Here is a 16,505-nt window from a genome sequence, read left to right as displayed (position 1 = left end):
TGTAGACTCTGGCACTATGACTACAGGACATTCCCATATCTCCGGGAACTTGGTGCCTGTGCCTTGTTGCTGGTGATATCTGTACTGCGCATGCAAAAAACATCACAGTGAGTAGACCACTGGACTAGGTATTTCAGGTACTCATGAAATTATATATCTAAAGCTGTATCGTTCTAACATGGGTTGGAACAATATTCATCCAAATGATCTAATGTATACGGCCGATTGCGTGCTCATGCAGATCTTTCCCAGGCCATCCTGTTGGGCATGCGGGGGAGAGGAGCGGCGGTGGCCCGAAAGGGGTGGTATCGGCCACGCTGAGTGGCAGTGCCTCTCTGTACACAGTCACCACTGCACATCCCTGGTCTGTACGGGTGGCACGATACATCACCCTGTAAGCCGGGTTGTTAGCTGGGGTATACATTTTTCCTGGCCGTAACCTACATATTTTTTAAGTATAAATAAAGCGTATTTATATTTTCTGTAAATGTAGGTTTATGAATTGCAATACTAAAATAGCATTTTATTGATTCATTATGTTGTGCACTATAATCACAGATATGACTAGTATTACGGTATATCTAGGAGGTTTAAGATACTCTATGAATATTAAGTGTTTCACACATGTCATGTCATTAAAGGATCAGTATATTTGTGGAATACTGTAAGTTTACGTTTTTCATCTCAAATTCAAGTTCTTGTGTAATATTTTCTAACATATTTTTTTTTGTCTTATTTTAGGAAGAAGAAAAAACTATGGAATAGCTACAAACATGGATACCTTGAGAGTCATTCGGACATCGCCCTCATATATTACCTTAGTATTATTACATTTGCTCTTAAAATTATGCGTTGCTCTTCAAGGGACCTCACCTCAGATCTTCCAGTTTACACACCCCATGTACAATGCAACCGTTTACGAAAACTCAGCAGCCAGGACATACCTCAACAGCCAAACAAAGATTGGTGTCCGGTTAGCCAACCTGTCCTGGGACATAAAATACCGGATAATGTCCGGAGATGAAGAAGGGTTCTTCAAAGCCGAAGAGGTTATAATTGGAGATTTTTGTTTTCTACGGATTCGAACAAAAGGAGGAAATTCTGCCATTCTAAATAGGGAGATTCAAGACAGCTATTTATTATCAATAAAGGCTTCAGTCAGAGGGGAAGACTTAGAGGCTTGGACAAAGGTTAACGTGCAGGTCTTAGATATGAACGATTTGAGACCCCTCTTCTCTCCAACAACCTATTCGGTCACCATAGCAGAAAGTACCCCGATAAGGACTAGTATAGCACAGGTCACTGCCACTGATGCCGATATTGGATCCAATGGTGAATTTTATTACTACTTTAAGAGTAAGGTAGATCTGTTCTCTGTCCATCCCACCAGTGGGGTGGTTTCGCTAAGTGGACGACTAAACTATGAGGAGAAAAACCGATACGACCTGGAAGTTTTAGCCGTAGATCGTGGGATGAAACTGTATGGCAACAATGGCGTAAGCAGCACCGCAAAACTCTTCGTTCACATTGAACGTATTAATGAACATGCTCCCACAATCACTGTGGTAACTCACATTCCATCCATGTTGGACGTGGACCCTTCCTACGCCATTGTTACTATTGATGACGTTGATGAAGGAGCCAATGGAGACATCGAATCAGTTTCTATAGTCGCAGGAGACTCGTTGCAGCAGTTCTCATTGGTGAAGGAGGGAAAGTGGATGAACGAGTATAAAATTAAACAAAAAAGTCCCATTGATTGGGACAGTTTTCCGTACGGGCTAAATTTGACTCTTCAGGTGAAAGACAAAGGATCTCCTCAGAAATCTTCTGAGCTGAACTATGTGCATATTGCTAGCCCTAAAAAGCTAAAGGTCAAGGCACAGTTTGAAAAAGATGTTTATGATGTGACTGTCAGTGAGTTCTCTCCACCTGGCGCCGTGGTAACAGCAGTGAAAGCTCAACCGGCGACCGCATCTGTGGAATACAAAATTTCTGAAAGTCAGGATTCTGGGTATTTTAAGATTAACCCCAGGACTGGATTGATCACCACAGTCCGTCATTTAAATTTGGATGGGAAAGATACCTTTGAAATAGAAGTGGTGCTTAAAAACGATGATATTAAGGCAAAAGTCATTATCAAGTTAGAGGATGCCAATGATAACACTCCGGACTTCCAACAAAACACATATGAGGGGTTTGTCAATGAAAGCGTTCCCATTGGAACCAGTATTTTAATGGTTTCGGCATCTGACAAGGACAAAGGTGAAAATGGTTATATTACTTACAGCATTGCTAGTTTAAGTTCTTTGCCTTTTGCCATTAATCAGTTTACAGGAATCATAAGCACTTCCGACGTTCTTGATTTTGAGTCCTCTCCTGAGAGTTATAGGTTTGTTGTAAGGGCCTCTGATTGGGGTTCCCCATATCGCCATGAGAGTGAGGTGAACGTAACCATTCATGTCGGAAACATAAATGATAATAAGCCATTATTTGAGAAGGTAGCTTGCCAAGGCGTCATCTCTTTCGATTTCCCAACTGGCGGACACATCACAGCAGTCTCTGCCATTGACATAGATGAGTTAGAACTGGTCAAATATAAAATAATATCAGGAAACGAGCTAGGATTCTTCTTCCTGAATCCAGATTCAGGGGTTCTGCAGCTTAAAAAATCTTTCATCAGTTCCGGTCTGAGGAACAGTAACTTTGCGCTTAAGATCACCGCTACTGATGGTGAAAACTTTGCAGATCCCATGTTTGTTAACATTACCGTTGTACATGGCAAGGTACCCTCTAAGTATTTTGACTGTAAAGAAACGAGAGTTGCCCAAAAATTAGCAGAAAAGCTTCTGAAAAAATCAAAGGCCAACGCCAGGTTAAATTACGAAGACACCTTGTTTGATTACTTTTCAATAAACAGACAGCCCCCCCAGTTTGACAAATCATTTCCGTCAGATGTCTCAGTTAAAGAGGACCTTCCAGTGGGAGCCCCTGTGCTTAAAATTAGAGCCACAGATCCTGATTCTGGATTTAATGGAAAGGTGCTTTACACTATCACAGATGGCAATACAGATAGCTGCTTTGCCATTGATATGGAATCTGGCCAACTCAGTGTCCTAATGCCCATGGATCGAGAGACGACTGATAAATATCTTCTTAATATAACAGTCTATGACTTAGGCATTCCTCAGAGATCTTCATGGCGACTTTTAACCATCCATATAAATGACGCCAACGATAACAACCCCATCTTCCTACAGGAAAGCTATTTAGCTAACACTCTAGAGAGCACAAGCTTAGGGACAGAGCTGATTCAAGTAGAAGCTCGAGACAAGGACCTTGGACCGAACGGTGAAATCATTTACTCCATTTTAACAGACACAAAAAAGTTTGCAATTAACAGCTCAACTGGAATAGTGTATGTAGCCGATCAGTTGGACCGAGAACTTATGTCCAACTATACACTGAAAATTGAGGCAAGAGACAAAGCCGAAAATGGTCTACAGCTTTTTTCGGTGGTTACCTTGAAGGTCTACCTGGATGATGTCAATGATTGTTCTCCAGTTTTTATCCCTTTCAGCTACACTGCCAGAGTTCTGGAAGACCTGCCAGTGGGCACTGTAATATCTTGGCTTGAAACTCAAGACCCTGACCTAGGTCTCGGAGGGCAAGTACGCTACTCGCTGGTGAATGACTACAATGGAAGGTTTGAGATTGATAAAACCAGTGGAGCTATTCGCTTGAACAAAGAATTAGATTATGAAAAACAACAATTTTACAATCTAACTGTACGGGCCAAGGATAAGGGCCGCCCTGTTTCACTTTCATCTGTGTCGTTTGTGGAAGTGGAAGTGGTAGACGTCAACGAGAATCTCCACACTCCATACTTTATGGATTTTGCAGTAACTGGATCTATAAAAGAGAATTCACGCATTGGGACAAGTGTTTTGCAAGTCTTGGCAAAAGATGAAGACAACGGTCGGGATGGGGAAATACAGTATTCCATAAGAGACGGCAGCGGTCTGGGGAGGTTTAGCATCGATGAAGAAACGGGTAGGTGTCTTAAAGTATATTTATTGAGCTCTCAAAAATATTGTAGCTGCCAAATGAGATACAGTATATACAAAAGTATGACTAATCCCTAAAGGAGATAGGGGTATATTTACTAAGCATTGGAGAGATCTAGAGTCGATGGAGATAAATTACAGGCCAGTCAGGAGCTGGTTGGATGGTACTGTATCTCCATCCACTTTATCTCTTTCCAAATTCACTAAACCTTCTAAACAAAAAAAACAAAACAAGTGATGTTGCCCATGGAAACCAATCAGATTCTGTCTACCATTTCTCTATTGCATTCAAGAAAATAAAACACAGAACTGATTGGTTGCTTTGAGCACTTGACCAATCACCTCTTTTCATTTTAAGAAACTTTGCCACCAAGTCTTACTACATAGACCCCACAGTCACCAATGAGAGTATGCAAAAACTAGTCTTGAAATATTCTTCGATTACCAAAGGAAAATTTTTGTTTCAGTTTTTATTTTTGCTTAGATCATTTTCTTATACAGTGATTATAAATATTATATTATATATAACATCTACTATGGTCAATTGTACAGTGTTTGCATTTTGGTTATGCTACAAGGGTCGGGCCAAGGGTGTGTTATGACAGCCCAACAAACGGGATCCCGACAATCAATATACCAACATCGTAATTCTGACTGCCGGTGCTCCGTCAGCATGGCAAGCGCAAAGAACCCCCTTGCGGGCTCACTGCGCTCGCCACACTGCGGGCTCGGTGGTTGGCTTCACTCGTGACAGGTTCTATTCTCCCTCTATGGGGGTTGTGGACCCCCACAAGGGAGAATAGTCACTGTCAGTCGGGATCCCCCCCTGTCGGAGCACTGTCAGTTGGGATTCTGATGTTGGTATACTGACTGTCAGGATCCTGATTGTCGGGTAGTCATCCGGCACCCGACACTGTCTAGGACAGTCAGTAGGTTATCAACACCACAAGATCGACCTAGGCAAAAGGTTGATACTCTCTGCAAGGGGTGACTTGAGATTTTTTTTTTTTTGGTGTCAATTTGTAAATTTCATCACACGGACCTTTGCCCAAAGCATTGTTTATCTCGCCATTAAACCAAGGTGCTTTAATCTGCTAATGCTGCATTTGGCACACTATACCCATCTCCATTTGGTGCCCACATGGTTGTCAAAGTATAATAAAGCAAAAAAAAATTAAAGATTAAAAAATTAATGTCAAACGTTTCCATGTTAAACATATGATGTGGACCCAAACACTGGCGATTCCATGCATTTTAGATGAAATAGAGGTTGCCTCTGTTATGATCACTTGATTCTCAACTGGAGGCAAAAATGGGGATTCTGGGGGCGGGGCATATTTACTGAAGCCATATTTTTTAAATTGGAAATGTCCGTAATAAGTTATAACCAATCAGATTGTATTTATCATTTGTCTACGACCTAGAAGATAATAGCTACAATTTTATTGGCCACTATTGACAAACATCTCCAATTCTAAAATCCGACACTTTAGTAAATATACCCCTATGTCTATGAAAATCTTAGCTCGTTAAATAATTGCTTTTTCAGAAAGCTCCTACTGGTCATGTGCTGCCACTTCTGTTATCACTTCCAAGTGCGATGTGTGGTTAAGGGGCAGGAAACTTGAGGTTTTCAGTACAATGTTGAGTTGCATGGACGATGTCCGTATTTGCCCGTAACCACATTGCGTCCATGCTGAGTTGCATGGACGATGTCCGTATTTGCCCGTAACCACATTGTGTCCATGCTGAGTTGCATGGACGATGTCCGTATTTGCCCGTAACCACATTGTGTCCATGCTGAGTTGCATGGACGATGTCCGTATTTGCCCGTAACCACGTTGCGTGCACAGAACTACTTGTGTATTTTAGACCTTATGCAGAGCTGTATTCATCACTGCGGCCCGACCACAGCTTACCGAATGTTTGGCTTGATCATTATCATCCGTGTGCACCGGCCCTATAGTTCCTATATGTACCTTATGTCCATCAACTTTATCACTCTCCAAGGCTTAGTACACAGACCCCACAGTCTTTGAATTGATAGTTTGTTGCTGATTGGCTGCTTTGGGCATTTTGAATTAAGGGTCCATTCAGACCTGTTCAGCCAGGTCCAAATTCAGGAGATGGCCGATGATTGGGCTACTATTTATATTTGCAAGCTGATCACAGCGTGATTGACGGGGAGCAGGCATGTGGGGGTTGATCCCGGCCGTTTCATAGGTGTGCTTATAAAAAAATGGTGGGCTCCCCAAGGAAATGTAGGAAGTGTCCGTGTAAACGCATAGGAGAGCGGCCGGAAGTGACTGTTTTGGTCGCAGCCGCCAAGTCCTGGCCTACGTGGTGGCTAAGAACACCCGGTACAAGAGGAAAATTCATTCGATGGCGAGTAAAAATCGAATGATTTTTCCTCTAGGTGGACGGATGTGAATGGATGTGTACCCGTACACATCCATTCACAAGCCTTGCAAACCTATTCGCAAGGCGGAATTTTTTAGGGCAGGATGCGGATACAGACCTGTCCGCATGGCGGCCAAATGTGGCCCTGTGTGAACAGGTCTTAATCGGGCTCTTAGGGGGGGGGGGTATTCAATCCCCCGCCTCTATTTCCGATGGGGTAAATAGCGGCGGGCACCTATTCAATGCTGTCTTTCCCGACAGCATTGTACAGGCATCTCGGAAAAACAAGACGATTTAAAAAGCAGTCGGGCTCGTTTTGCCAAGAATAGCCGTGAATTGTCGAGCCCACGGGTGGATCCTTGACAATCCATGGCCGTTTCTCCCGGCCACGCCTCCTTTTCGGCACTCGGCAGGCTTGAATGCCCCTGGCGAGATGCAGTCAAGCGGGCTGAGATGCAGTAGAACGGGACTGGGTCACGACTGTCCGTGCCGGCCCGACAGCCGCGACCCGGATTGAATACCGCCCTTAGTCTCTGTAATGTATAGAATCTATACAGTACTGTATGTCATAAAATAATGAAATGAATGTCATTTTAAAAAAAAATCACGTTGCCCAGCGACCAGCACTGCGTCCCACCCCTCTGAAACTATCCTAAATTTCATTGTGACTGCAATTTTTTTTTTACAACGGCTTTAAAAAAAAAAAAAATAGTTAATAAAGAGCTGACATCAGAGGAAACGTCAAGGCGAGAAGTAATGGCCCAATATTCACCTTTGCCTGGCACGTAGTAGCCAGGCCAAAATCTTCCGCTGAATCAGCTCGGAGACTTGGATCGCTGCCCGTTGAGATCTGTGTAAAAGCCATTCGGCAATATGATCTCTGATACTTGGAGTCATTAACGGATTGCTATTGGTCTGTGGCAGAGAAAACACCTCTGAATAATTAATCTTCTGTCTAGTTACAGGGAGAGTCGCGGATTGAATTACTTTACACTGACAGGGCTGTTTATTTACCGCTTGTTTAGTTCATGCGCTCATTATGAAGTGGCCATCGATTTTAGGTTAAAGGTTTTGCCGCAAATCCAGACGTGTCAGGGCTTATTAGCTAAGGCAATTAATGAAGACTGGCGGTGCACATGCATTATGGGTCCTGTAATGACAACTTGTGAGTAAATGTATTATAATAAATAATGTCTTTGACTCCTACACACTGCGATGATGTCACACAGCCGTTGATGTCACTGTGTCCTAATGATTTCCCAGCTTTCACCATGCGTGGGCAACAGCAGGCTTATCTATCATGCATATTTGGATTAGGGGGAGGGACGTGCAGGGGCACAGTTTATTTATTACCAGTTATTTATATAGCGCACACATATTCCGCAGCACTGTACAGAGAACATTTGAACACTCACATCAGTCCCTGCCCCAGTGGAGCTTACAATCTATATTCCCTACCACTTGTACACGCGCACACATTCTAGGGATAATTTTTTTGGAAGCCAATTGACTCACCAGTATATTTTTGGATTGTGGGAGGAAACCGAAGTACCCGGAGAAAACCCACGCAAGTACGGGGTGAATATACAAACTCCACACAGTTAGGGCCATGGTGGGAATCAAACTCATGACCTCAGCGCTGTGAGGTGGTAATGCTAACCATTACACCGTCGGTGCTGACCAGTTTCCCGGGGCCGCCGTCTATAAGGGAAGAGCACACGGATGCACTGTGCAGTTTTACAGAAGCACTCTGTGCCGATGAGCACTACGACTCCTATCCACCAGCCCCAAGTTACAAGATCAGGTGCTTAGGATTTCTGTCGCAATTACTGGTTTCTTACTGCAGCACAGTGGCGATGCACCAGCCATTGCTGCAGTCACTGTGTTACCAACCCCATCCCGGGGGACCCACCACCACCTGTGAGGAAAGCTCAGACTCCTGTCGGTGACGCATCTTCTATGTTGCATTGTATATTGCAGTATGAGGCACTGCTCAAAAGACGGTGAGGAACAGGTGTGGGCCCCCCTGTCTTAAGTGCCCTGGGCCCCCCAATGGCTTAATCCAGCCCTGCTATCAAGGGTGTACCTCCACCTAGTTCTTAATACTCCTCTGTTGGTGACTGGTCCTATTCAAAGTAAAACGTAAACTTTGGGGGACCGGTTTTTGCGTTGACAACAAAATCATCTCTTTAAACAATGGGACCTCGTAGGGATGTGGGACCATTTGTAGACAACAAGTAGATAGACTGCCATTAGGTCGACAGTGTCTAGGTCGACAACTGAATAGGTCGACATGCTTTTAGGTCGACATACCATTAGGTCGACATGTCATTAGGTCGACATACCATTAGGTCGATATGTCATTAGGTCGACATGTCATTAGGTCGACACTGCCATTAGGTCGACAGTGTCTAGGTCGACAGTCAAAAGGTCGACATGGTTTTTTAACTGTTTTTTTGGCTGAAATGTCGACACAGTCGACATGGACACAGTTTGAAGTGAACCGCAGCCCCTCGCACGGGCACGGGGCACGGGCACGGTGCCTCGCTGCGCTCGGCACACTATTTTATTCTCCCGCCACGCCCTAGTGGATGGTAGGGCATGAAATACCGCCTGTCGGCACATGTCGGCTCAAAAAACAGTGAAAAAAAACCATGTCAACCTTTTGACTGTCGACCTAGACACTGTCGACCTAATGGCAGTGTCGACCTAATGACGTGTTGACCTAATGGTATGTTGACCTAAAAGCATGTCGACCTATTGAGTTGTCAAACTAATGGTGTCGACCTAATGGCTGTCTATCTACTTGTTGTCTACAAATAGTCCGGATACCACCTCGTAGATCTGACTGACAAGCTGCGATATTACCCGGTGCAGGGATTTATTATACATATATATATATATATATAGGTTTATGATGGTAGTACAGAGCTATGGAATGTAAGGGATGGAGATGGTTGGAATAGAGTAGAATCTCAAAGCATTAATCCGTCACTTTGTGCTTGCTACAGATCGTTACAGGTCAGGATAGTTTTTACGATACATGGCAGCTAAGGGTTAATAGGTCTGGATAGGATCTATTTTCTGTTTATCCTCAAGGCAAAACCTACAGTATATATGCTGAGATGTCAGTAGCGTGGGGGCATGGAAGTGCTGTCAGATCAGGAGTGAGATGGATCAGGAGTGAGATGAATCAGAAGCAGATCATTTCCATTCTCTGGGTCTCTCAGCACAGTCTGTGATTCTGATGGAACGTTCATAATAAAAGTACTAAGCACATCTTGTGTTTTCATTGTATTATATCCTGAACTTACTGTATAGATCTGCTTGCTAAATGGGTTAAAGGGGGGTTAAGCAATTTGTCTCCTAGTCCACACGTCCCGTGCCGGATTGTCCCCTATAAGGTAATTCATCATATTGTAATTATCTCTAAGAGTTCCATTCTGTATCAGAACACACTGCGCGCCTGTCACCCCCAGCAGTCTTATATCCCAGAGTGTATCGGATACAGGACAAGCATCGCTCCCCAGTTTACTTTGATATTTGAAGCATGAGGGGGTGATATATCAGTTCCGGATTAAACTGTTGACGGTGTCTAGATTGGCAGTCAATAGGCCGATCACAAAGTTCGGTACTTGTGTAGTTTCACGGTGACAGGCTACACTGCGCTGTCAGTGTAGGCCAACGGCAGCCCAGCGTAGTTAGCGTATTGTCCCAGCGGCAGCCCGGCGTAGTCAGCGTAGTGTCCCCGTCAGGCACCGTACTGCTACAGCTCTGTCCCCGGCAAGCCTAGTGAGTGCCTCTCACACAGCGCCAGTAACCACCAGATCCCTACGCTGACTACGCTGGCCGCGGGAACACTACGCTGATTCTGACAGGGGCACTACGCTGACTACGTAACTGCCGCCATGAAACTACACAAGTATCCACAGTTCAACATGCCCAAGGTCGACATTGACAAACATTCAACACAAAAATGGTCGACATGCTTTTTTACTCGATTTTTTAGTGTCAGTGTCAATACCTGAGCGTGTGGAACCCCAATAAGTGCATTTTACATAAGTAAGTTCACACAGGACACATTCAGGATGACATCATCTCCAAGAGCTCCTGAGCCAACCAATCAGCAGCCAGTCAGTATCCTGGGTGGGAAACAGAGCTGGGGCTTTTGATGAACCAGGCAGGCAACCCGGACCTGGGAATAAGCCTGTTAGCAACCCGGGCTGACCCCCTCACACTGAGCCCAGACCTGGGTTGCCCCAGCAATAAGGGGGGTATTCAATCTTCGGGTCACGGCAGACGAGCTTGCTCGCCTGCCGTGACCCAGTCCCGTTCTCGGTCAGCTCGACCGAGAACATGCAGGCGGGATTCAATGTCCCGCCTGCAGCGGGATGAGAAGGGGGCGTGGCCGCGAGTTGCGGCCGGGAAGTGACGAGATGCAGCCGGCAGCTCGTCACTTCCCGGCTGTTCTCGGCAGAACGAGCCCGACAGCTAGAGATGTCGGGCTCGTTCTGCCAGGAAACCCTGTTCAATGCTGTCGGGGAAGACAGCATTGAATAGGGCCCGTCGAGCATCTCCCCCACGGGAGATGCTCGACGGCGATTGAATATCCCCCTAACCCGGCTTTTCTGGATAGTGTGAAAGGGTTTTTCCATCTGATTGCTTGGTACTTTCTGTCTCCACTTTATTTATCTCCAAGGTTTGATACATATCCCCTTCTATTTAAGGTTTTGTCCATAGTGTCCAAAGTAGAAGTAATTCTATTTAATTAGATTAATATCCTTAAATTAAGGTCACCATATTTGCAAAACTTGATATTCATTGGTTAAAATTCGCTATTCCCATTCCCGATCAGCTTCTCTACAGAACTAAGAAATAACGTGTGCCGGATGACTCGCCGACAGATGGGATTCTGACAGTTGTTTCTCCAACATCGGAATCCCGATTGTCAGGCGCTCGACTGTTGGAATCCCGACATACACAGGTTATTTTCCCTCTTGGGGGTCCACGACCCTTATAGAGGGAGAATAGAATAGGTGGCACGGCAACTTGCCACTGAACCTACAACATGGCAAATGCTACGAGCCCGCAAGGGGCCTGAATGCTTTCGCCCCCCTGTCGGACTCCTGTTAGTCGGAGAAATGACTGTTGAAATCCCGGTTGTCGATGATTTACACCATACCCATACTCGTGGCACACCAAACAAGATATTAAAATCCCCATCAGACCCCCATAGGGAAAATAACATTGCCCCTCCCCCCCCCCCAGGAAAAAAAATAAAAACTCACTGGCCCCCATATGAAAAAACAATCACAATACACAGAACAAATTTATGTTTCTTATACACAGAATTAATTTTATACAATATTTGCTATTCATTGTGCAAGAAACAAATTGCCCAATTTCAGACCCGCTTGCGGCCCCTTCTCCAACGTTTGGGGTTTACGCATGCGTGTTTATCCGCATGTGCAAACCCCGGGAGCGAATGACTTTAGCGAGGGGGGGGGGGGGCAGGGCGTTCATCCGTGTTGCCGACAGCACTTTCCCGCTCGCTGGGCAGCGAATATACTCTGCGTAGCGAGTGAGCCTGAATCAGTCCCAAAGTTTGTGTGCATTAAACTATTAGAAACACAGGAGTCACTGAATTTTGAGATATCTGATTTTCTAATACGGGGAGACTCAACCTGCAGTAATAACACTCATACGGAGCTTTTATTCATTACAACCCAAGCTATTGTTTTTAAACTATTTTTATGGTGTGTGGAACACAACATTTTTTCACCAAAATGTTGACATGAATGGGGTGTCAACATTCACAATGCCAAATCTGACATACAGTACTGCAACATCAGCCTGTTGGCCGTACAGTTTCTATAGGTCTTTATTATCCCTAATCAAAACTGTAACCTTGTCTAACATTCGCCTGTCGACATTATAAAGATGAAGGCGTGCACACACTAGTCAATAATAGTTAATTATATGCACGCACAATTTTATTTTGCGTATCGTCTAGTGTGTACACACTGCTGTATATCGTTAACAATGCACACTCCTGCCAGTCCTTAGCTATGTCCTCCATCCTCTGCATGTGCAGACAATGGATGGCATTGCTAACTTGAGCCGAGCTGCTCCTAGTACACTCCCCCTTGCCGACGCTCGCCACCGCCGGCATCAGCAAGTGTGCTCAGTCTAGACTTACTCGGCACGGCGACGGCTGTGGGGAGAAGGAGGCTGCTGATGTCGTCAGTGGCCCTCCCCCCAATGGCCAGGCAACACCTTCATTTTCCAGGAAAAGGCAGAAGTACCACCCCTAATCTCCTAGCGCCTATCAATCAACTTGCAACTGTCCAGTGATGGCTAGCCATCGCTGGCTGTACTCTCCCGGATGGGCCACGCATGGCTCGTGGTTCGATAATCGCTCGGGTTGCGAATTTGCAGACGAGCGATCAGGTTTGAATCGTGTAGTGTGTTCCCAGCTTCGCTTTGGCAATATCGTGAATGTTGACCTGTTGTACAGTACGTCGTCATTCTGTCCATCTCTGCATTCCGAATGCCGACACAATTAACATATTCCCTTTGTATGGGTGTCCTCTGTACATAAAGCCAGCATTGTGCTCTGATACACGTTACTCACAGCTGCCCTTCTGTCTTTCATGTTCTACAAAATTTCAACCAAATATTTCTACACTTTGATTTTTCCCCCCTCTCCTTGGTCCCATTATTGGCTTTCAGCACTTCCCTATAATAACCCAAAACCCTTACAGTGTATGATCCCTGTTAATGGATTTGTACACGCTAAAAAAATGCTTAAACTGAATACAGATGTTCCGCACCTCATCAGCTCGGAGGAGTCCGTGTAAGGACCTCGCGCATTTGATGCAAATTCGGCTATGAATATTTTAGGTGTGTGAAGGCGGCCTGTCTTGGAAATCCATATGAAAGGCTTCTGTGAGGTCTTTCTTATAGTTATACAGAAATACAATCCGACCGTACTGAAAAGAATTGCGTTGCCCACAAACCATTTTGAAATCTATTGATCATTGTTTTTTTTTTGTTTTTTTTTTGCTTTTTTAGTCATTTGAATTTGAAATAAGGTTCCGTAAACTAAAAACAAATGTGCTCAGATGGACGATGATTCCAGGGGTAATAAACGTTATTGAAATGCTACAGTATATTGGGGATACATTGTCCGGTTGGTAAAATGAGAGGCAAATATCTTTAAATAAAATGTGCCTATCTTCTGGGCAAGGAAAGATGTTTATGTGTGTTTGGATGATATACAGATGTGTATAGCTCATACTGTTGCTACACCCGCGCCAGGCAGTCCTGGTGCCAGGTCCCCGAGCATCTCTTCACGTCATTTTTGTAGCAATGCAATGTGGAGTTCATTCTAGCACCCTGCACCTTTCAAAACTCTTGCAGGTCCTTTTTCCTGCCTGGTGTGACGTTCTTTGTTGACGTGTTTGTAGCACAGTCTGGTCCGTATATTAGTGCTGAAATACAGACCAGTCTGTGCTAGAAACAACAAAGCAGATAGCGACACCCCAGACAGGAATGAGGTGTCGCATGGGTTTTGAAAGGTGCAGGGTACTTGAATGAACACTGCAATGGGCAGAATGACTTTTATTTTTAAAGGGCAAATAATTTACAAGGCAAGGCCTTGTATATGTCGCTGTACTCGGAGAGCATTACATACCGTCCACTGGCTGAAAACCTTTGCACTGGTTGATTTGATAATCAACACTAGTCTGAATCTGTATAGGAGGTGCTACAAATGTGGCGGGTTCATTTTTTGTTGTCATGCTTCTTATACAGATTCAGTCTTAGGGTGGTATTCAATCTCGGTTGCTATTTCCGACAGGGCAAATAGCACCCCCAGCCTATTCAATGCTGCCATTTCCGACAGCACTGAAGGCGGATTTAGACTAAACAGATCCAATTTAAAACAAGTCGGATCTGTTTTGTTGGAAACGGCTGTAGACTGTTTCTCGACAATCCACAGCTGTTTTCGCCGACACGCCAACTTTTCGACACTCGACAGACGGAAAACAGTGAATTCCGCTTGTCGAGACAGGATTCCGACTGTCGGAACGTTCTGATAGTTGAATCCAAGATTGAATACCCCCTTAGTCGCACACAGCTACACCTGTTGCATATCGAATGAATCACAGTAGTCTTGCAAAGCGGTTTTGTCGCATTGTTGTGCGACTAAGACGCCAATACTGGTGAGAAAGGCACAATAAGTAAGTGTGGCTCGCTTGCTCCGAATGGCTAGTTGAGGCTAGGTGAATGAGGCCACATCTGTATCAACACATTGCCGCTGAAAGCAATCTCAAGAAGTTATTTATATGGATTGATACTTCTACCTGGACAATTATGTATATGAAAAGTACACAAGTCTACAATGACATGGCCAGACCTGAGGGCGGAACACGGTAAATAGAGACACCTGGTTTCATAAGCTCAAAACATAGTCAATGAAACAAGCGAAGCCATTGTGCGGACTCCATAAATACCTTTATATCATGATAAACTATGATGATAAGTGTAATGTTTTTTTTTTTTCGGCCTGAAGCCATTCACCCGAACTTCTGGCTTCTCAAAAATAGCCTTGACCTCAGGACGCAACATTTACTTATAAAAGCAACGTGTTTGTAACCCTAAACCTATCCCGTAATTTAGCCGTAGAATCGAAATAGTTAGAACACTAAATTAATCATCTAGAGAACTTACCTCTGCTGCTGGTCACATTTAATTGTAGAAGACCAGTTAAAAAATTAGACCTAAGTAATGAGGCAGCAAGCCTAATCAGTAGGTGACATTAATCATAGTTCCGCCACACAACAAAAAAGGGAGAAAGTTCCCAGGAGGGGGCGGTTTAGGGGAGAGGGCAGCTGGAGAGAGCAAAAAGGACATTAGTTATTCAAAGGTCATTTTCAACAAGCTGGTTTCTCAGTACGTTCTCCGCTGTATAACATCGAGCGGCATAATCTAGGCCAGGGGCTGGCCAACTGGCCCCACAGATGGTATTTGGGCCCATGAGAATATGGCTCTAACATGTGGACATTACTGAACGAAACCGATCTAGGCTCAAACTACAGCCTATGTATATTCAGTTCTATCTGGCATTGATTATCTTTGCTGTTGAGCATATGAAGATTTATTCATATAGAGATGAGTTTAATGAGTCTTGACTGATCAGAATAGAGTTTATTGGCCTAAATAGAGTAAATAGTGAGGTTATATCACGAATAAACTGTATCCATCGTCCAGAAATCTTCCACCTGTTTGCCATGGTATGGCGGAGTGATGGTACACACCAGAGTCAGTGAACAGCCCAGTACTTCACCAGTGGGGTGAGTTGTTAAGCAGTCTTGGTCATTGTACAGCTGTACCCCCAGTTATGAAAACACAGAGTGCCTGTATGGAGCAGAGCATATAGGTTACCAGCTGGCTGCATGTGGGAGAGGCAGTGGCATGGTGTGAGGGTGGGAATGGAGGCTGCAGGGTGCCACAGACTGGGAGTTATACAATGGAAGGAGCAGGGTACACAGCAGCACAAAGTATATCAGGAGATGAGTGATGTGTGATTGAGGACAGTGATGCATGTGAAGTGAAAGTGACATGATGTGAGGACAGGAATGGAGTCAGCGGGATGTCACAGACTGAGAGTTATACAGTGGAAGGAGCAGGGTACACAGCAGCACAGAGGTTATCAGGAGATTAGTGATGTGTGAGTAAGGACAGGTCTGCATGTGACAGGGACAGTGATATGATATAAGGCGGTTAATGTAGATAGCAGAAATCCACAGACTGCGTTATATAATGAGCCTTGCAAGTTCGAGATAGACATCGGAAGCCGATGATTAACAACCATCCATGTTATCGATTTGCTAAAAGTATTCTTTCCTATATATTTTGATGGTTGCTGTCTATAGGATTCAGCTTTCCGATGCTTATCCGATGACAGTCAACTTCTAGTCATCTGCAGTTACAATGAAGTACATATACTGTACTGTGCAGTATAGTACAGTATAT

General features: G+C 44.5%; 1 protein-coding gene across 7 annotated transcripts in view; it reads left to right on the top strand.

Moving 5' to 3' along the window:
- FAT3 (FAT atypical cadherin 3) overlaps positions 1–16,505 on the top strand; it is a 475,518-nt gene that overhangs the window by 147,417 nt on the left and 311,596 nt on the right. For all 7 annotated transcript variants that reach the window (XM_083170147.1, XM_083170145.1, XM_083170150.1 and 4 more), the window contains one exon: positions 742–4,053. In XM_083170147.1, coding sequence (XP_083026273.1) covers positions 774–4,053 — 3,280 coding nt within the window. In that variant the 5' untranslated portion in view covers positions 742–773. The remainder of the gene's footprint in view (positions 1–741; positions 4,054–16,505) is intronic.

Source organism: Crinia signifera, chromosome 2, assembly GCF_055691185.1.
Source record: "Crinia signifera chromosome 2, ASM5569118v1, whole genome shotgun sequence".
NCBI classification, from domain to species: domain Eukaryota; kingdom Metazoa; phylum Chordata; class Amphibia; order Anura; family Myobatrachidae; genus Crinia; species Crinia signifera.
This window is presented reverse-complemented; position numbering and strand designations above follow the sequence as displayed.